At 39.8% G+C, this 22,552-nt stretch overlaps 1 protein-coding gene across 2 annotated transcripts in view; it reads left to right on the forward strand.

The window, feature by feature from the left end:
* Positions 1-6,991: 6,991 nt before the first annotated feature.
* The window catches only part of LOC143031007 (calpain-7-like), a 36,052-nt gene continuing 20,491 nt past the window's right edge, over positions 6,992-22,552 (forward strand). Inside the window, exons 1-5 of one of the 2 annotated variants that reach the window (XM_076194345.1) lie at positions 6,992-7,105; positions 8,849-8,923; positions 12,185-12,347; positions 12,451-12,611; positions 13,753-13,846. In XM_076194345.1, coding sequence (XP_076050460.1) covers positions 8,873-8,923; positions 12,185-12,347; positions 12,451-12,611; positions 13,753-13,846 — 469 coding nt within the window. In that variant the 5' untranslated portion in view covers positions 6,992-7,105; positions 8,849-8,872. The remainder of the gene's footprint in view (positions 7,106-8,848; positions 8,924-12,184; positions 12,348-12,450; positions 12,612-13,752; positions 13,847-22,552) is intronic. The other variant, XM_076194344.1, reaches the window with a different exon arrangement.

The following is a 22,552-nucleotide window of genomic DNA, read 5'->3' on the forward strand; positions in this document are numbered from 1 at the left end:
ATTTATTTCTGCCGAGATAACTGCCCAAGATACAGTCATGACAGCAGATTGATTTACATTTCTTTCTTTCACACCTTGCCCTGCCATTCTTGTGTTCTCATAAGAGAGACATGGAATGAGTTATTTTGGACTGTAAAAGTAAATGTTAGATTTTGTAATATTGCATGGGGTCCCTAAGGAAATTTGATAGTTAAAAAAATTATGATGATTATGTGGAAAAGATGTTATTTTTTGGATAGGACCTAATGAAAATGCGGAGGAACCTAGCCTAAGTTAGTTTTAGCCTTGAGTCCATTGCAAAACCCTAGACTTGGCACCGTTTAATTTGCACAACGTATTTGAAAATTAACGAAATATACTGTATTATATGTGACATTGAATAAAGTATAAATTGTCTGATATATTATAATGCGTGGCATAGAACATTTTGATTTTGTATATAGTGGTACATTAGAAAATCAGCAAAGAACATTTTGTAGAGATTTTGGAGATGGGCGATTCAGTTTGTTTACATTTATTTGTAATTACGAAGGACCGCCATAAACCCCATAATAGCCTGTCAAGTCGTAATTATCTAATGTTTGGGAAGTTGTTATCAGTAGGAATTGAAATACAATACGTGCAGTTGTGGACACTAGCGGCCAAAGGGTCTAGAATAAGGATCAATGTAATCGAAACATTAGATATTTATGATGCATGAGTAGATTAAGTTGGCTGCGGATAGATCTACGCAGGATAATGAAAAGGTTCCGAATTTTCTGATGTGGAATTGCTACAATTGATGTCATTACTTTTGTTCTAGTACCTTAACTCATCATAAAGAATTATACTGAATGATAAATTTGATGTTACTGAATTTCAGACACCAAAGAAAATGGTTGCCGTTAGCGATCTGGTTCGAGTGAATTAAAAAGAAGAGGACATCCCTGCAACCTAATGGAGGACACCGTATCCACGTATCCACGAAACGGAACCCAGCAGCAAGGCTCTTGTCTTGGCAAAGATTACAGTGATCAATTTTCGTGTTTATCAAACCTGAAAAAACAAATTACGATGCATTTAAGGCCAAAAACTCACGGATGTACCTTTAGTGGGCCGGAATTTTCGTGCGCATGGAAACTGGCTGTTCACACGAGGCGAGAAGCCGTTATAAAGTGCAAATGTTGTGATTCTGCGTTTTCGCGTTCATCTAATTTAGCGGAGCACATTGGAACCCACACGGGCAAAAGGCCGTTTAACCCATTCATCTCCGGTGACAAGATTCTTGTGGTCATTTGGTCAAATAAAACAAAAAATCATAATAAAACACCAAAATGTTTGATCAAACAGCACCAGAAAAGTATGACGTCATTCCTCGCTTCGCGCGAAGCGAGGAATGACGTCATACTTTTCTGGTGCTGTTTGATCAAACATTTTGTTGTTTTATTATGATTTTTTGTTTTATTTGACCAAATGACCACAAGAATCTTGTCACCAGGGTTGAATGGGTTTAGTGTTCGTTTTGTGTTTCCGCATTTTCCAGTAAAGTTCACATTCGATCACATACGGACGAAATACCTTTCAAATGCGAATATTGTGTCTTTGCTTTTACTCAACGATGTGATCTAAACTCTCACCTGCTGACGCACACGGGCCGTTTACTTGTTCGCTCTGTGATACGTCATTTGCGAAAATGTCGGCTCTCCGAAGACACGTTAAGACACATACGGGCGAAAAAACTCATATATGCAACTTTTGTGCTCGTGTTTTCGCAACTCTGTCGAGTATGAGGAGGCACGTAGTTCAGAAAAATTGCTTTCATGCTCGTAATGTAATTCTTGATGGGCGTAACCAACAAGAAAGTGTGGAGGCACAATTGGAGCGACAAAATGTGAATGATTTCTACGATCCAACGGTTGCAGGTCAAGAAACGGAAGTAACTCGTGTAAGGTGTCCAAATGATGGATCTCGTCAAAGTATTTATGACATTTCAACCGTATCTCACGTTCGCAAACCAGAGGTCTTTGATAAACAAATGTCTCGCGGAATTTGTCTCAGATGGGAGTCGCATAATAGTGCCTTAGAGTCATGTGACTGACCCTCCCAAACAAGTTGTACGTGATGAAAAACAAACGACTCATGAGATGCGCCAACACGGAGGTTACTCGAGATAAACGTCGATCACCGCTTGAACCCTATTTTAATCAAAAGAGAAGTGGAGGTTGGAACGGAAGATGAGGAAATAGTGCATCCGTATTGCATGGTTGGATTATGGAATGGTGAGACAATGTGATCGGTGTTGTAAAAATCGATCTCTAAGAAACCTGTAATGTACCCGTCAAATTTTGTGCATTTTACCAAAGTATGCATTCTTTTCATGTTAATTTTGTGCAACCTGCATGCGTCCCTCAAAGGCTTTCATTGCGGCCCTTTCTCCTAAAAAAAAAAAAAAAAAAAAAAAAAAAAAAAAAACTATAATGCAGCCCTCAGAGAGAGGGTAGCAGCCTTTCATTTGCTAATTAATGGTCAGGAAAATGTCTGTTTAATTATTCTTATGATAATGAACCCAGTTGACCAATATTAAGTAATTATTTATGTTTGTACATTATAGTAATAAGGTACGGTAGCCCTTCATTTGCTCATTTATAGTAAGGAAAATACATTTGTTTCGGACAATTCTTATTTTTGTGATCCCAATTTAAATAACATCAGTAACAAACTACGTATCTATCTTGATCAGTATAAACTCACATAATATGTCATCGATCGTAGTAAATAACATGAAATAGTAAGGTTATGTGGCCCTACATACCAACAGAGTAGTGACTAGTGGCCCTTTGGGAAAAAAAGGTTGCACACCCCTGATCTAGACAATGGGGCCTTTAGAACGCAATGAAAATATACTACATGTCAGTTTAGTAGAATGAGTATATAATAATGAATATGATGATAGTTATCCCATTAAACTCCGATGACAAGATGTCTTGTCATTTGGTCAAATAAAACAAAAAATCATAAAACACCAAAATGTTTGATCAAACAGCACCAGAAAAATATGACGTCAGTCCTCGCTTCGCTGCGAGCGAAGCGAGGACTGAGCGTCATATTTTTCTGGTGTTTGATCAAACATTTTGGTGTTTTATGATTTTTTGTTTTATTTGACCAAATGACAAGACATCTTGTCATCGGAGTTGAATGGGTTATAGAAAGTAAGGATTGTATCAGTTTATCTATATAAACGAAATGCAGACATGGTAATATCAGAATATCAACATTTTGGAAAGCGTGATTGGAAATGAATAAATCTAGAACTTAGACAATTAATTTTGGCTCAAATTGCAAAATATATGCCAAACAGTTGACTTTTACGTGTAACATTATTGAACGAAGCTGAACTGAAAAGGTTTGAGATGTTCGGCCGAGCAGTCCTGTCTCCATGAGAAATGCCACAAATCTCCCCACAAATCCTTTATAGAGTGTCTATTGTATTGTTGGCGTGTGTGATTGTGTATAATGCAGTCTTCCGTAGTGTGTTGTATGGTATGGGGGTGAAATGTTGCATCCTGGATGGTTATTTGCGATGCTGCGGTCATCCAGTCTCTTCTGGTAACTTAGAAGGGCTGCTGGATGTTGGCCCCACCCCAGTGGCACTGGTCACGAGGAATAACAATTCGGGAATGTGGTACATGGGGATGTTGTCAGTAGAGAGAGAGAGAGCAAGGGAAGGAAGGAGTGGATCTGTTGGCTATATATGATATGTATTTATTTACTAAACTGTAGTATACGGGAAAGGGGCAGCACTCACTGTGTCCCATCTCCTGCTCTCCAATTTATCCTGCCGAGCCTCAAATTGATGTACAGTTCCAACTTGGTCTATGTCCCTCATTCCCAAAGATCTAGAAGTGTCAATTAGGACGATGAGAGTAACTTGGGAGGCATTACATGGGTTTGTCAGTGCACGAAGCCCTGGTAATGAGGAAAGTGATGAGAAAGAAAAGTTTTAGATCGAGTGGGGTACGTAAGGGGTGGAATGGGTGGGAGTGGTTTCTTTGCCTTTGTATTTTGGCTACCTCCCATGTAAGGGGGAAAAGGCCTTTGGTATATGTATGTATGTATGCAATGAATGTAGGAGGGAGTGGTTGCATGTGGATGATATTTTGACTGCCTGAAGGGTTGTCTTCCCGTCTTCTCGAACGTCTGCGTGAGGGAATGGAGAGGGAAGGGTTGCTGAGTGAAACAGCCCTACTGTGGATGTGCTGTGTCTTGCTGCATTGCTTCTGACCCGGGGCAGTGGGCAGAAGACAAGGATGACCCTTCATCCAAGGGGAGCTAAGATTAGAAGGAAACAAGGGGGTGGTGGATGGGAGTGGAACCCCTTGTAAGGGAAAGCAGCCCTTGATACGTAGATAGCAATGAATGTGTCGTGAGTTGTGGGAAGACTGTGAATGCAGCGGTGCATGAGGCTCTAAAGGTTAGAGTAGGAGATGACTCGGTGAATGTTAAAAATGAAGGCAGTATGGTGTGCCAGGAAGAAACGAAAGCCGAAAGGAAATGTCGGAGATGTGTATTGAAGGGGATAGGGTGGTAGTGAACACAGTGTTCAATGGAGATGTATGTAAGTATACATGGGTGAGGGTGGTTGATGGGAAGTGTTCAAGAAGGAAGATGTAAGTATACATGGGTGAGGGTGGTTGGTGGGAGGGTGATCAAGAAAGCATTATTGGATTATGAGGTGGTGTTGTAAAGAATGATAGGAAGATATGAGGATGTGACTATTTTAGGCAAGAGAGTGGTGGAATCTGGTGGGAGGTTTTTGAGTGGGTGTAAAGTGAAGCGAAAGAAGGGAAGGAAAGAGAAGGGCAGAGTAGGAACACAATAATGAATAGAGTTTTTTTTTTTAAGGGGAATTGATTGAAATTTGCAAAAAATATATATATATATATATGTGTGTGTTAAGGATGGGTGGGAGGAGGGAGAACTAGTGAGTAGTGGAATGAAGAGGTGAATGCAGCATTTGCAGAAAAGAGATGTTCATACGAAGAAGCCTATCAATACTCCTCGGCAGCACAAATATTCCATTTATTTTAATACAACTCAACTAATAACCCTGGCTGCAAAGGCAGAACCGACAAAGCAAATCATTAAAAAGTCATAATGCAATACGATATATAATATGCTTAGGAATACATTGAAAATCATATGCATCGAAAAGTAATACACTGAAACGTAAGATAAATTATGTATACAGTCATGCTGTCTACTGAGCATTTTACTCGACCTACAACTTAACGTGTGAATGGTTTTTGTAAAACCGTATCACACATTTCGAAAGGCCACACAACAATGCAACTTGATGTCACCCTTGAACCTCATCGTCCACCTTTACGAGCTGTGTCGCCATTTCACACGAATCGAATGATGACCAAGAAAAGAATGTTATCCTGCAATTTTGATTTCTCAAGCCAAAGCAAATAAATATTTAAAAAAGGAGCAAAAGTATTTTTATATTCCTCAGTTTAGTTGGTTGTGTTTCCTTATCAGTCTCAGGAAGTAGAAATTATAATTGGAATTTGATAAGTCAAAGGGGGGGGGTTGTCCATCAACACACTACTACCAGCTGGTGGCATGAAAACAAACCAACATGAGAAATAGCCCAATGTCTCGTTCCCAGAGATATTTATGGTAGGATCATTATACCCGTTGCACTGAGATCTGGCCGTTAGGGCGGAGCACTGGGAGTTCCCCTGTGGTGCCACATATAATTATTCTATAATTTCATTTTATTTTATCATTCTATTTTATAATTTTATAATGTTGCCTCATATGATTATATTATGATTTTTTGTCACACACCACCACTGAGGTAAAAATCAAAGCAATGTTTTCTATACGAAGGTTTCGTTTCTTTAAGTCTAGATATGGCATATGTGCATGAGAGAGCGACGTTGCCGCTACATCTAATCTCTGGCCCCGCCCCCCTCACACTGCATTCAGAAAACATTGCATCCACATGCACGTTCTCGCCATGGATGCCCACATGTGGCAACACCGGGAAATCTCCTAGCCCCGCCTTATCGGTCATTTCTCCTTGCGCTGACTATAGTTGATGATGTGAAACTGTAAGTGCCCCAGTTCAGTCAGTGAAAAGGCCGAAATAGGTCTGCACATCGTGTGCATTAAAATGAAGTCTGAAAGTCGTCGAAAAATGAATTCGTGTAGGCCCTCTTCCTCTTTTGGACACATTTCAATATCTTCAGAATTACTTTTAAAAAATATATCTGTCCCTTCTCTTGTATATGTTTGAGATCTGTCAACGAATTTTAACACCTTGGGTACAAGCATAACAAGCCTCGATGTCTTGGACAGAACACTTATGAAGACTGAAGGCATACATTCAACATTGGGCTCAGTACATTACCCATGGGGAGGTTCGAGAACGAAATCGGTATCCATCTACATCCTACTTTGTTACAAAAAGATGAACCCGTCGGGTTTGTCATACTCTATGCCTCCCCTTCCCCCTCCAGAACATCCGACACGCTTATACGCACCCTCCCCCCCAGCAAGCAGTTTTTAGGCGTCATAGCGGTGGCCCTCGCACCCGCTTCAGAAAATGAAAGTGTACCCAGATGCTGTGCAACAGAAAAAAAAAAAAAAAAAAATGACCGCTTGAGTTGTGAAAATCTCCACCGGAAATGATTGAGCCAATGCGCTTTGTACAAGTGGATGAAAAGTATAAGAGCGAGCCAATCATCCAACTTCTTTGTGAACTGTACCAAAGTGTAATTGTAGTATATAAAGAGTGTGTATATAATTGTATTTTTTCATAAAACCTCTTTTAGATTGGACCTCAACTACTGAAGGTGATATTTCCATGTATCTATCCATCAATTTAGTAAATACAAAGCATTGATATATTTATTTCCTGAAATTAAACAAATATATATATATATATCAAAATGGCTAATTTTATTTACTAAGGCTAAAGCCAGTAACACTGTGTATACGACAGTTTTCGTATTACTGCGCTCAAAGTTGCTTTTACCATGTAAACATCAGACTTGATTGCCAGCTGGTGGGATGTCAATTTCTAATACGGTACTTTAAACTACACAATTATAAATTGGTACGTGGCTTATTTCGCAATGTCGTTGTGGGTAATTTTACAGTTAACGTGTATAAAAAATTCACGTTAGTTGAAATGAATATGGCCACACTAATCTATCTCTTGTTTTTTATGCAAACAAGGTTACAAGGTAAAGGTTACAAGAAGTGCCAAAATTTACCAGGTCATCAAAATACCCTAAAGTCTAGGGCCTAAGCACATTTTGGCACAATGGGGTATTAGCAGCCTCCCACACGATCACGCAAACACATTTTTTTCATTTCTTTCCATCTTGCATTTCAAAGATTATTAATTTCTATGGAATAGTTACAATACTAGATTCAGTTAGGTTATGTGGTACGTGGCTTATTTCGCAATGTCGCTGTAGGTAATGTTGCAGTGAACGTGTATAAAAAAAAATCACGTTAGTTGAAAAGAATATGGCCACACTAATCTATCTCTTTTTTTATGCAAACAAGGTTACAAGAAGTGCCAAAATTTACCAGGTCATCAAAATACCCTAAAGTTAAAAGTCTAGGGCCTAAGCACATTTTCAATTTTGGCACAATGGGGTATTAGCAGCCTTCCACACGATCACGCAAACACATTTTTTTCATTTCTTTCCATCTTGCATTTCAAAGATTATTAATTTCTATGGAATAGTTACAATACTAGATTCAGTTAGGTTATGTCATATTGGATGTTAAATATACATGATGTTTGTTGTGTATTTACAGTCCAAGTGTCAAGGCATGTAGCAAAACTTATGGGATCCTGTCTCATGATTTCTAGCTATCATTCTTGACTTTAAATTCATGTATGATTCCTGTCTCTTGTATGCTTTTCCTGAGACAATTCCAGGACTAAATATCTGTATGGAAAAATTATTATTATATTTTATTTATTGTTATTATATATATATGTATATATATATATATATATTTGGGGGTGTTTTTCAGAAATGTTGTCTGGTTTAGTTTGTGACCTCTTGATACTTTCCTATCCTGTGTCAAGAGATCTTTGTCACCTTTGACCTTCTCCTTCAGTTCTCTTGAGTATTGCAACCATGTCCTCTCTTTCTCTTCAATACTTTAATGTTGGCATTTCGTCATGTTCTCTTGTTCTTGCATATGTCTTTCACTTTGTGTGGAGACCATGCAACTGCTACATCCTCATCTCTTTATCTGTACACCAAAAAGTAATTTTTATGTTCTGCAATATGTAAGTCTTGCCATTTACACAACATACGAGAACCACTATAAGTTGTAATCATTGAGCTGTTACTAGCTCCTGGCTAGTGCAGTGACAGCTTGGTTGCCTTGTAATTGTGGGTTTGGGACATTGAGCCTTGCCTGGGCCAGTGAACTTGAGATTTTTAGTAGGAAGGTTACTGCCATGTCTGGGCACCACAGCAGAGGGTTTCAGGCTTGCCTTGGCTGACATTATGAGGAGAGTCTTTGAGACTAATTTTGGAATGGAAACTTTTAACTTTACTGCTGTTTCAGATCATAATGTTATTGTTATAGAAATCTCGCTTGTCTTTCTGCATTTCATAATTCCATTCCTTTAGAAATCTGATTTGTCTTTCTGCATATAATAATTTTATTTCTATAGAAATAAAATTTGTCTGTTTACATAATAGTATTCCTAAAGAAAACTAATTTGTTTTTCTGCATATTATAATGTTATTCTTATATAAATATAATTTGTCTTTCTTCATATAAAATGTTAATCCTGTTGAAATCTAATTCTGTCTGTTTGCAGGACATCAGAGGAGGAGGGAGGAACATGGGGGAGGTGGAGGAGCTCATGACCCAAGCTGCGGGTGTTGCCCAGCAGGTGAGGCATGGTGGAAGGTCAAGGGGAGATCTAGCATGTTGTAGTTCATGAGAGAAGCATTTATGTATAAAATCACTGAATGAGATGATGATTGTTACCTTGAGGTTCACCAACTTGAAACCCGCCACCCCACATTAGACAATAGCCGTTCCCGGACCCTTCTATAGATCATTCTGTGAAGAAATCTTGGTATTATTCTAGTTGTGCATGCCTATACGATATAGCATTAGAAATTTAAATATTAATTTTGTAAATCAAAATACATGAACGTAATATGTGATTTTCTTGGCGGAAATAAATAACAAAAAAACTTGCTACAAGCATGTCCACTAACAAACAAAGCCACTGTCTAGTCCAGTCGCTGTCAGCTAGATGATAGCTTTCATGTTGTGGACTGGGTATTCTCGAACTACAGGTGATGTTAATAAGGACCATTACAGAGACAATAGGGCTTCCTTAGGCTTTATGAGAGAACGGGATTTTGCCGTTGTCTGTTATTTGCCCTTGGTATAATAATCAGGCCGTCAGCATCTGCGACGACGACAATGACCCAGATGATCTTTAGAATTTGAGGTACCGAATTACTAAATATAGGTTAGGTTATGTAGGTTAGGTTAGAATAGAATTTATCATCCTTTCGGTTCTTCGACCTCAGCATCTATCAAAACAAACATGGCGTATCATTCAGCCGCCATGGCTTCTTTCATTAGTAAATTGGTTTTAGCAACTTGAGGCAACAGATGAATTATTATTGTCAAAAAAGTATGATAGAACGTTGCTACAGGATGGGATTGTTATTGTTTGTTCGTTTATTATTATCTCATTGGTTTTTATTTATTAGTTATGTAATAAAAAGATGTTTTGGAAGGAAGTTAAAAGAGGAAGAGGAGGCGAATCAAGTAGAGAAGAAAAGGTAAAAGGTGCAGATGGAGAGATGATAATGGAAGAGAAGGCAGTGAGAGGAAGGTGGGCAGAGTATTTTAGGGAGTTGCTAAATGTGAAGGAGGATAGGGAGGGAAAGGTAGTTGCAGTGGGAAGCGCTAAGAAAATGAGAGTGATGAGTGAGGAAAATGGAGGAGAAATAGGGAAGGATGAAGTGAAAGCAGCTGTTAAGATGATGAGAGCAGGTAAGGCACCTGGTCTGGATGGATGCCATGCAGAATGTCTGAAGAAAGGAGGTACAGTTATGGTGGACTGGCTGGTGAGGTTATTTAATGTTTGTTTAAGAGAGGGTAGAGTGCCAGAAGACTGGAGGAGTGCCTGTATAGTTCTGCTTTACAAAGGAAAGGGGGACAAGTGTGAGTGTAGTAGTTACAGAGGGATCAGCTTGTTGAGTGTAGTTGGGAAGGCTTATGGGAGGGTCTTGATTGAGAGGATTAGGAGAGGAACAGAGGGAGTAATTGGTGAGGAACAGTGTGGTTTTAGGACAGGTAGGGGATGTGTAGATCAGATTTTTGTGGTAAGACAGATATGTGAGAAAGCTATAGGAAAAGGTAAGGATGTTTTTTTTGGCTTTTATGGATCTGGAAAAGGCTTACGACAGGGTAGACAGGAAGGCACTGTGGGAGGTACTGCAGATATATGGGATAGGAGGAAAGCTGTTAAGAGCAGTCAAGAGTTTTTATGAGAGTATTAGAGCTTGTGTTAGGATTAGAAATGGAGAGAGTGAATGGTTTGAGGTAAAGGTGGGACTTCATCAGGGGTGTGTTATGTCGCCCTGGCTGTTCAATCTTTACATGGATGGGGTGGTGCGAGAGGTGAATGCAAGAGTAGTGGGTCAGGGGTTGGAGATGATTAAAGAAAATGGAGAAAAGTGGGAGGTGAGCCAGTTGTTGTTTGCCAACGACACTGCGCTTGTAGCAGGATCAGAGGAGGGATTGAGGAAGTTAGTGACAGAGTTTGAGAAGGTGTGTGAAAGAAGGAAACTGAAGATAAATGTGGGTAAAAGTAAGGTGATGAGATGTACAAGGGGAGAGAGTGACAGTAGGCTGGAAGTGGGCATTAAGGGTGAGAAACTGGAGGAAGTGGATAGTTTCAGATACTTGGGTGCGAATGTGACAGGAAAGGGGGGAGTGGGGGTGGAGGTAGAATGTAGATTGAGAGAAGTGAGTAAATGCCTTGGTGGATTAAAAAGTGTAATGAGAAATAGACATCTGGGAATGGATGCTAAGAGGAGGTTATATGAAGGAGTGATTGTGCCAACAGCAATGTACGGGGCAGAAACATGGAACATGAGAGAGGAAGAGAGAAGGAGTTTGAATGTGTTTGAGATGAAATGTCTGAGAAGTATGATGGGGGTTACTAGGCTAGATAGAGTGAGAAATGAGGAGGTGAGGAGGAGAACAGGGGTGGAAAAGGAGCTGGGAGATAGGGTTGATGAAAGAGTATTAGGATGGTTTGGACACATGGAAAGAATGAGTGAAGAAAGATTAGTAAAAGAAGTGTGGAAGGCGGAGGTGGAAGGAGTGAATATGAGGGGGTGTCCTAGGATGAGATGGATGGATGGGGTGAAAGGGGCTTTACAAAAGAGAGGAATGTCTGTAGAGGAAGGACGGGAGAGGACAGAAGATAGGGGTGAATGGAGAAGGTTTGTGTATAGATGAGGCTGTGATGCATGAGGGGGAGTGGGTGGGGGATAGGGGGTGAGGAAGTATGTATGAGAAAAAATTTGACCCAGCCCGAAGGGATTTCTCCCCATCTTCTTTCCTACATGAGGGGTTGGAGAGGGAGGTCGCCAAATTTATGAAGCAGCCTTGCTGTGGATGTGCTGTGTCTTGCGACACTGCTTCTGACCCAGGGCAGTGGACAGGATGCAGGGATGACCCATCATCCAGGAGGTGCCAAGATAGGAGGGAGGGTGGAGGGGAGTGGAATATATGGGAAATGAAATGGGTGGGAGTGATTTCTATGCCTTTTTGTTTTTGGCTACCCCCCATGTAAGGGGGAAAAAGCCTTTGGTATATGTATATGTATGTAGTTATATGTCAATTTACTATTATTTACTATTCATATGTTTATTATTTAAACTATACCTATGCATTTATTTTCTATATTATCATAATTTTTATTTATTTTTCTTAATTTATTTATCATCATTATTTTTTTTTTTTTTTTTTTTTTTTTTTTTTCTTCTTTGCATCCGACCTAGTTATGGACCAAAAGGTCTCCTGTCGGCATGCTCCGCCTTTGCAATCCTTTGTAAAAGAATAGAATTTGTCCTCTAAAGCTTTAGTTATGTACATGATTCTCCCAAATGAGCAGGCAACGCAGCTGGACACTGCGGGGAGTACAGCCGCAGCGGCATATGCATATTACCGAGCGGTGGAGCTGTTGCAGCGAGCTCTTGAGCATGGAGCACCTTCTGCCTCTATCTTGCCCCACGTGCAGCAGTACCAGGCTCGTGCACAACAACTGGAACACGCAGGTCAGCCGCTGCTAGGTACTTTTATCCATAGACTAAAAATATATATACAAAACTAGTGTTATGAATGATTTAATGTGTGCATCTTATAATTTTATTGATTTAGGTACCAGTGGCAGAGTAGATAAAGTGGTTCTAGAAGATGGTCATGGGGCACTCTATCGTGCAAAGTTCCTCTTGAACGAGGCCCTGGAACTCGACGAGTCCGGAATGGAGGACCAAGCACTGGAAGTCTACACAGAAGCAGTCCAGTTGTGTTTAAATGCTGTGAGTACACAAAGGGACTTTGGGGAAGAGGGGAATGTCTGTGGAGGAAGGATGGGAGAGGACAGAAGACGGGTGATTGGAGGATGGTTGTATATGGATGATGTTGTGATCCATAAAGTGGAATGGGTAGGGGATGGGGGTTGAGGGAGTACGAAGCAGTGTCGCAAGACACAGCACATCCACAGCAAGGCCGCTTCATTTAATCGGCGACCCCCCCTCTCCGTCCCCCCTTGCATATAAGGAGAGGACGGGGAGAAATCCCTTCGGGCTGCGTCAAAATTTACTCACACATACTACCCCACCCCCCACCCCCCTGCCCATTCCTCCTCATGCAATCACAACATCATCCATATACAACCATTCTCCACTCACCTCTGTCTTCCGTCCTCTCCCTTCCTTCCTCAACAGACATTCCCCTCTTCCCCAAAGGCCCCTTCACCCCATCCATCCACCTCATCCTAGGACGTCCCCTCATGTTCACTCCCTCCACATCTGCCTTCCATACCTCTTTTACTAGTCTTTCTTCACTCATTCTTTCCATGTGTCCAAACCATCGTAATATTCTTTCATCAACCCTATCTCCCAGCTCCTTTTTCACCCCTGTTCTCCTCCTCACCTCCTCATTTCTCACTCTATCCAGCCTAGTAACCCCCACCATACTTCTCAGACACCTCATCTCAAACACATTCAAACTCCTTCTCTCTTCTTCTCTTATGTTCCACGTTTCTGCCCCATACAGTGCTGTTGGCACAATCACTCCTTCATTTTGGTAATTTTTTTTTTTTTTTTTTTTTTTATGGAATCAGTTTTGTGGCTTGCCGTTGTACTTTTTCATACATCTGTATGTAAAATTATGATTTTACCACAGCTCTCAGACATGTCTGATTGAGATGATGGAAATAATTTTCATTAATTACAGCTAGGCAGATGTCCATTTAAATTCTAGGATCTTTATTCAACTTAACTTTTAGATCATTGCTTCATGTTGTTTTATCATCTAACTTCAACCTAATGTAAGATAGAGCCTATACTTAAAAATCTTAAGAGTCAAGATTTGTTTCAGGATTTCTGGTTTAAAGAGAGCTGTTAGTTGTAGTAGATCATAAGGTAACCGGTTCATCATGTCGGACTCTCTTTTTAGAGTAAGGAGGTGGAAAGCGAAACCATGCAGGAACGACTGAAGATGTTGTCACTGCAGGCACTCAACAGAGCTGAGGTCATTAAAGCAGCAAAAGGTGGGTAGTGATATTTAGTTATTTATTTGTCATTATTATATATACAGTAGAAGCCCAATTTAATGAACTAATTCAGCCAAGGTCCAGTCTGCTAAATTGAATTTTCCGTTAAATTGAGCGAGTGAGCGTTGGTGTAACAGTGTTGCCAGAGCGGATTATAAAAATGATATGTACCTAAAAATTCCCTAGTGTACACACACACACATACAGTATATATATTATTGTAAGTGAATTATAGGCAGCACAATCGTGAATTGCAAACGAACAGCAACGTGCAGTAATTTGTTGCAACATGTATTTTTAAATTCATGTATTGTTTTTGCACACACCACTTTCTCATCCAACTTGTTCCAACTGTCTATTACTCTGTGAGAAAAGCTGTTCTTTTTCAGATCTCTTCTGTAGCTGTCTTTCTTGATTTTCTTTCCGTGTCCTCTTGTATTTCTATCATCCCATTTTATCAGATTCTCTCTATCAATAATTTCTATGCCTTTCATGACTCTGTAAATAGCTATCAAATCTCCTCTCTTCTTTGCTCTAGTGTCTGTAGTTCAAGATTTGCTAGTCTCTCTTTATATGATAGTTTTGAGAGTGTTGGTGCCAATTTTGTAATTGCTCTTTGTATTCTTTCAATTTTTTTTATACATTTTTTTGTACTTGGTGACCACATCGTTGCAGCATATTCCAATCTTGGTCTTATCAGAGTGATTAGAATTTTCTTCACCATTTCTTCATCCAGGTATGTAAATGCCACTTTAATTGTTCTTATTGAATTATAAGTTTATAAGTTTTAAGCTTGTAGCTTCTGAAGAAGCTACAAGCGAGAACATTCCTCTGAAGAAGCTACAAGTAAAACCGGTCAGGAATAAACTCAAAACGAGACCTGTGACTCTATTTTTCCACCTTTTTCATATATATATATATATATATATATATATATACATACATATACTAAGGCTTTTTCCCCCTTACTAGGGAGGTAGCCAAAAAGGAAAAGGCGTAAAATCATTCCCACCCATTCCATCCCTGAAAACACTCCACACCCCTCCACCCTCCCTCCCATCTTAGCACCTCCTAGATGACGGGTCACCCCTGCACCCTGTCCACTGCCCTGGGTCAGAAGCAGTGTCGCAAGACACAGCACATCCACAGCAAGGCCGCTTCATTAAATCGGCGACCCCCCCTCTCCGTCCCCCCATATAAAGGAGAGGACGGGGAGAAATCCCTTCAGGCTGCGTCAAAATTTTGCTCACACACATTACCTCACCCCCCATCCCCCCGTCCATTCCACCTCATGCATCACAACATCTTCCATATACAACCATTCTCCATTCACCCCTGTCTTCTGTCCTCTCCCGTCCTTCCTCAACCGACATTCCCCTCTTCCCCAAAGCCCCCTTCACCCCATCCATCCATCTCATCCTAGGACGTCCCCTCATGTTCACTCCCTCCACATCTGCCACTTCAACCTCCACATCTGCCTTCCATACCTCCTTTACTAGTCTTTCTTCACTCATTCTTTCCATGTGTCCAAACCATCCTAATACTCTTTCATCAACCCTATCTCCCAACTCCCTTTTCACCCCTGTTCTCCTCCTCACCTCCTCATTTCTCACTCTATCTAGCCTAGTAACCCCCATCATACTTCTCAGACACTTCATCTCAAACACATTCAAGCTCCTTCTCTCTTCCTCTCTTATGTTCCATGTTTCTGCTCCATACAGTGCTGTTGGCACAATCACTCCTTCATACAGTCTCCTCTTAGCATCCATTCCCAAATTTCTATTCCTCATTACACTTTTTAATCCACCAAGGCATTTACTCGCTTCTCTCAATCTACATTCTACCTCCACCTTTACTCCACCTTTTCCTGCCACATTTGCACCCAAGTATCTAAAACTATCCACTTCCTCCAGTTGCTCTCCCTTAATGCTCACTTCCAGATTACTGCCACTTTCACCCCTTGTACATCTCATCACCTTACTTTTACCCACATCTTCAGCTTTCTTCTATCACACACTCTCCCAAACTCTGTCACCAACTTCCTCAATCCCTCCTCCGATCCTGCCACAAGCGCAGTGTCATCCACAAACAACAGCTGGCTCACCTCCCATTTTTCTCCATTTTCTTTAACCATCTCCAATCCCTGACCCACTACCCTTGCATTGACCTCTCGCACTACCCCATCCATGTATAAGTTGAACAGCCAGGGTGACATAACGCATCCTTGACGAAGTCCCACCTTTACCTCAAACCACTCACTCTCTCCATTTCTAATCCTGACACAAGCTCTACTACTCTCATAAAAACTCTTGACAGCTCCGAAAAGCTTTCCTCCTATCCTGTATATCCGCATAACCTCCCACAGTGCCTTTCCGTCTACCCTGTCATAAGCCTTTTCCAGATCCATATATATATATATATATATTTCTCTCACTTTTTTTTATTCCCTCTCTCTCTCTCTCTCTCTCTCTCTCTCTCTCTCTCTCTCTCTCTCTCTCTCTCTCTCTCTCTCTCTCTCTCTCTCTCTCCGCTCTTTCTCTATCCTACTCACATGCTCTCTCTCTCTCTCTCTCTCTCTCCTCTCTTTCTCTATCCTACTCACATGCTCTCTCTCTCTCTCTCTCTCTCTCTCTCTCTCTTCTTCCTCTCTCTCTCTCTCTCTCTCTCTCTCTCTCTCTCTCTCTCTCTCTCTCTCTCTCTCTCTCTCTCTCTCTCTCTCTCTCTCTCTCTCTCTCTCTCTCTCTCTCTCTCTCTCTCTCTCTCCCCCTACAATCAACTGTCAAGAAATTTCAACACTTCTAGTGTACTTAGGTAAATGAGGAGAAAGTCTCACAGGCCAAGCACATGATCCAAGACATTGGTGAATCACACAAATTTCACATTTCATTTTACCTAGTTATATCTTACGAGAAGGTGAGCTACGCTCGTGGTGTCCCATCTCTGTATTTCACCATATCTAATATCCTTTGAATTTGTGTATTGTTTTTGCACACACTATTGTTTCATCTGGTATGTTCCATACATCCACCACTCTGTGTGGAAAGCTGTTTTTTTTTTTCAGGTCTCTTCTGTAACTGTCCATTTTTGAGTTTCTTTCCATGTCCTCTTGTGTTTCTCATATCCTCGTAAGCTCATGCTGTTCACAGTCCTTTTATTGTGCAAAGGGGCTCTGCTTCTTTCACAGTGGTGACATTGCTTGTATCTGTCCATCTATACACCAACAGCTTCTTCCCCCTCATAAGGGAGGTAGCCAAGTCATAGGTGCACACATACACACACACACACACGAACGACTCGGTGGTGGTTGGTAGAGTCCCAGACTGTCAGTACAGTGGTGCTGGCAGTACCTGGTTCAAATCCTGCCCAGGGCTGCAATTATTTCAGTATCGCTGCGCTTTGAGTCGTTACTCCAACTCTTGTGGGTGGGGAGTTGGGGGTGTGTGTGCGTGTAAGGTCATAGCATTACCCATAGATCAGTCATATGAGCTCTGAGCTCTCTTACGGGAGGGAAATAGCTGTCGATCACAAGTCCAACACGTGATCCAAAGACCAAGGTGAAACCAAGGTGAATCACACACACACACACACACACACACACACACACACACACACACACAGACACTAGAGCAAAGAAGAGAGAGAGGAGATTTGATAACTATTTATAGAATCATGAAAGGCATAGAAACTATTGATAGAGAGGATCTAATAAAATGGGATGATAGAAATACAAGAGGACACGGAAAGAAAATGAAGAAAGAGATCTGAAAAAAAACAGCTTTCCCTGCAGAGTAATAGACATTTGGAACAAGTTAGATGAGAAAGTGGTGTGTGCAAAAACAATACATGAATTTAAAAACAGTTTAGATAAAATGAGATATGAAGACGGGACACCACAAGCATAATTCCCCTTCCCGTAAAATACAACTAGGTAAACACACACACGGGGGTGGGGGGGGGGTGCTATTTCAAGTGGTACCGAAATGTAGAAAAGTGATTTAAGTGTAACAAGAACAGTGAAACGAAGGAAAATGAATGGTAAACACTTATGCAGAGACCACTGAAAGAAGATTGGATATGAGTAAGTACGAAACACCGTTGGGAGTAGTTAGAAAGAAATTATGTAGCATAGATAGCCCTAGATCATATAAAGACGAATCATTTCATGGTTTCAAAGCGGAAAGAGGTTTCGACCTCAAAAATATATTAACCCATTCAACTCCGATGACAAGATGTCTTGTCATTTGGTCAAATAAAACAAAAAATCATAATAAAACAACAAAATGTTTGATGATCAAACAGCACCAGAAAAATATGACGTCATCAGTCCTCCTCGAGGAGGACTGACGACGTCATATTTTTCTGGTGCTGTTTGATCATCAAACATTTTGTTGTTTTATTATGATTTTTTGTTTTATTTGACCAAATGACAAGACATCTTGTCATCGGAGTTGAATGGGTTAATAAGCCAAGAAATATTTGAAATGAAAAAGGATGTTGTAAAATGGAAAAGAGAACATAATCAATTATATAAAGAGATGAGTGAATTGAGGAAGGAAAATGCACTACTAGTTAGGGAATTGGAAGAAATAAAAAAGGAACTGACTGAAGTAAAAAACGATAATGAAAAGATGAAAAATGAAGACACAATTAAAAACGAAACTTGATGAAGGAAGTTAATGAAAAAATATTAATAGAGGCAGGTAAAGTTGGTGAAAATGTAAAAAAAAATCAAACATGATGAAAATTAAAAACCAAATGAATGAAGACAAAGAAAACCAAAAAATAGTATTTAAAGAAATAATCAAAGAACAAATGAATGAAAGTACCAAAGACACAGTAATAGAAGTACATACATACATACATATACCAAGACTTTTTCCCCCTTACAAGGGAGGTAGCCAAAAAGGAAAAGGCATAAAATCATTCCCACCCATTCCATCCCTGAATACACTCCACACCCCTCCACCCTCCCTCTTATCGTAGCACCTCCTGGATGACGGGTCATCCCTGCATCTTGTCCACTGCCCTGGGTCAGAGGCAGTGTCGCAAGAAGTAAGAAAAGAAAAAAGAGATTAGGTAAGAAACACAATAGATAAAAAAAAATGTATTGTAATCCATGGTATCAAAGAAAAGCACAGTCTAATAAGGTTCCAAAGGGAAAAAGAGGAGAATAATATAGTGACAGATATACTAAAAGAAATACAGGAGGAGGGACAAGGACACGATAAGGCAATAGAAGATATCTATAGGATGGAAATATTCTAAAGAGAAGAATAGACCTCTTAAAGTAAAACTTAATTCACAGAGAATAGCAGAAGAAATATAAACAAACGTAGGAAAACTAGCAAAAAGTAAAAACTACAAAAATCTCGTGATAAAAAAGGAATTGAGTGATGAGGAAAAAGAAAAGGAAAAAACACTTAAGGAGGAAGTTAAGGAAAAGAATGAAAAAAGAACAGAAAAAGAAAGGAAGGAGTTTCTTTTGGAGAGTCATAGACTTGAGACTGAGGAAATGGTACATAAGAGAAAAGGAAATGCAGGAGAAAGAAGAAAAGGAAAAAAATTAAGATATATACCAATATAGATGGATTGATATCAGGATTTGATGAATTGAATGACTATCTAGAACAAGGAAAACCAGATGTATAATGGGGATTGTGGAGACAAAATTGAAAGGATCATTACCACCAAATAGTGTAGGACAAGGGATATATAACTGTTGGTACAGAAACAGAGAAACAAAGCAGGGTGGAGGAGTGATGCTATTAACCAGGAAAGGCCTAAATTTGACAAAAATTACAGGAGAGAACAATGTGGAATTGATTATGATAAGAGTTGAGGATAGTGATATGAAAAATAGAAAATATGCAGTGATTTATGTACCACCCAAAACTCACGCATGGAATGAAAGTGAACACTCCAAAAGGCTGGAAGACACAAGGAATACACTAAATTAAATACTAAAGAAAGAAGGGAATCTGGTAATTATGGGTGATTTTAAATTGAAAGAAATATGTTGGGAAGAGATGACTGTGGAAGGTGAAGAAGATCACTGGGGAAACATGTTACTGGAAATGACCATTGATTACACATTGACGCAATGGGTCAAGGAATACACCAGATATAGAAATAACAATGAACCCTCAAAATTGGATTTAATATTCACTTCAGAACCCGAAATTGTTGATAAAATCGAATACAAGACCCCAATTGGAAAAAGTGATCACATTCTAATGGAACTAGAATTAAATGAAGAAATGAATATAGAAATAAACGAAAAACACAGAAAAGGAAAACTAATGTACAACAGAACAGATTTTGAGAAACTTAAAAAATTCTTTCAAGAAGCAAATTGGAATAATTTTAATAATGATGAAACAAAGGTGGAAGAGAAATGGAAAATTTGGAAGGAAATTTATAATGAGGGTGTGAATAATTATGGACGTGCTGTGAATAATTGTGGATGTGCTGTGTCTTGCGACACTGCTTCTGACCCAGGGCGGTGAGCAGGGTGCAGGGATGACCCGTCATCCAGGAGGTGCTCAGATGAGAGGGAGGGTGGGAGGGGTGTGGAGTGTATTTAGGGATGAAATGGGTGGGAGTGTTTTTATGCCTTTCCCTTTTTGGCTACCTCCCTTGGAAGGGGGAAAAAGCCTTGGTATATGTATGTATGTATGTATGTATGTGAATAATTATGTACCTAGACAAAAACATGAAAGGGTATATATAAAAATCCTGGTATAATAAAAAGTGCAGTGAGGCAAAATACAGAAGAGATAAAGTCCAGAAAAGATGGAAGAAAAAAAAAAAAAATTGAGAAATGGAAAATATATACCAAACTAAGAAATGAATATGTAAGATTACATAGAGAAGGAAAAAGAAATTATGAAAAGGATATAATAGATAAATGTAAAGATCAACCCAAACTATTTTATAGATATGTAAACAGCAAGCTAAAAAATAAACCGGAAATGCACAAATTATGTCAAGAGAATGCACAGAAGACATAGAAATGGCAGATATTATGAACAAACATTTCAAGTCTGTATTCACCAAAGAGGAAAAAAATCTACAAAACTGGGATCCAAAAATTGAAATAAGATTTCCTCCAATAAAGAAAAATAAACATTACTCAGAATGAAATAAGGAATTAGATACTAAAGCTCGACGTTAACAGTCACATGGACCAGACGGAGTTGCAAACTGGATACTGAAGGAATGTATAGACGAACTAACAGGAAAAATATTCAAAATAATAGAATGCTCTCTCAAAGAGGGAAAACTACCAGGAGACTGGAAAAATGCCAATATAGTGCCGATATATAAAGGGGGAAATAAGGAAGACCCAACAAATTATAGACCAGTGTCCCTGACAAGTACATACATACATATACCAAGGCTTCCCTCCCCCTTACCAGGGGGGTAGCCAAAAAGGACAAGGCACAAAAACATTCCCACCCATTTCATCCCAGAAAACACTCCACACCCCTCCACCCTCCCTCCCATCTTAGCACCTCCTAGATGACGGGTCATCCCTGCACCCTGTCCACTGCCCTGGGTCAGAAGCAGTGTCGCAGGACACAGCACATCCACAGCAAGGCCACTTCATTAAATCGGCGACCCCCCCTCTCCGTCCCCCCATATAAAGGAGAGGAAGGGAAGAAATCCCCTCGGGCTGCGTCAAAAATTTTTGCTCACACACACTACCTCACCCCCATTCCCCCATCCAATCCACCTCATGCATCACAACATAGATGGACAAAATATCTGGAGGAAAATAATATACTAACCCGAGGCAATTTGGATTCAGACAAGGAAGATCATGTACCACCAATTTAATTTGTTTCTATTCAAGATTGATAGATATATTGCAGGAAAGAGATGGCTGGGCAGACTGTGCATTCCTAGACCTACAAAAGGCATTTGACAAGGTACCACACAGAAAATTACTATATAAACTGGAAACAATAGGAGGCATCCATGGAAAACTATTGAATTGGATGGAGGACTTCCTACATGGAAGAAAAATGAGAATGGTGCTCAGAGACAAATATTCAAAATGGGAAGAAATGAGTAGTGGCATCCCATAGGGGTCAGTAGCTCTGATAACATTTGCTATATATGTAAATCACATGGATGAGGGCATTGATAGTTACATGAACTGCTTTGCAGATGATGCAAAATTATTAAAGAGAATAAACGCTGAAATAGACTGTGATTCATTGCAGAAGGATCTGAACAAAGTCTCAGAGTGGAGCAAGAGATGGGAAGTAGAATTCAACATCAAGAAGTGCAGTATAATTGAATTTGGAAAAGGCAAGAAGAGAATAACAGGACAGTATAAAATTGATGGAAAAGAAGTAAAGAAAGTGAATTCTGAAAGGGACCTAGGAGTAATCATCACCAAAGACATGTCGCCGGATAAACATATAAATAAAATAGTCGGAGAAACATACAATTTGTTGAGATCAATAAAGGTGGCCTTTAAATACCTGGATAAGGAAATGATCAAGAAAATATTACAAACACTGATAAGGCCAAAACTGGAATATGCAGCGCTGATATGGTCACCCAGTACAAAAAAGAATATAAGAAAATTAGAAAGAATACAAAGAGCAACGACAAAGTTGGTCCCAACATTTGCAAACCTAACATACGAACAAAGACTGGCCGAACTGGAATTACCAACCCTGGAACAAAGAA

This window comes from Oratosquilla oratoria, chromosome 12 (genome assembly GCF_046742065.1).
Source record: "Oratosquilla oratoria isolate Oo_2021 chromosome 12, ASM4674206v1, whole genome shotgun sequence".
Classification (NCBI taxonomy): domain Eukaryota; kingdom Metazoa; phylum Arthropoda; class Malacostraca; order Stomatopoda; family Squillidae; genus Oratosquilla; species Oratosquilla oratoria.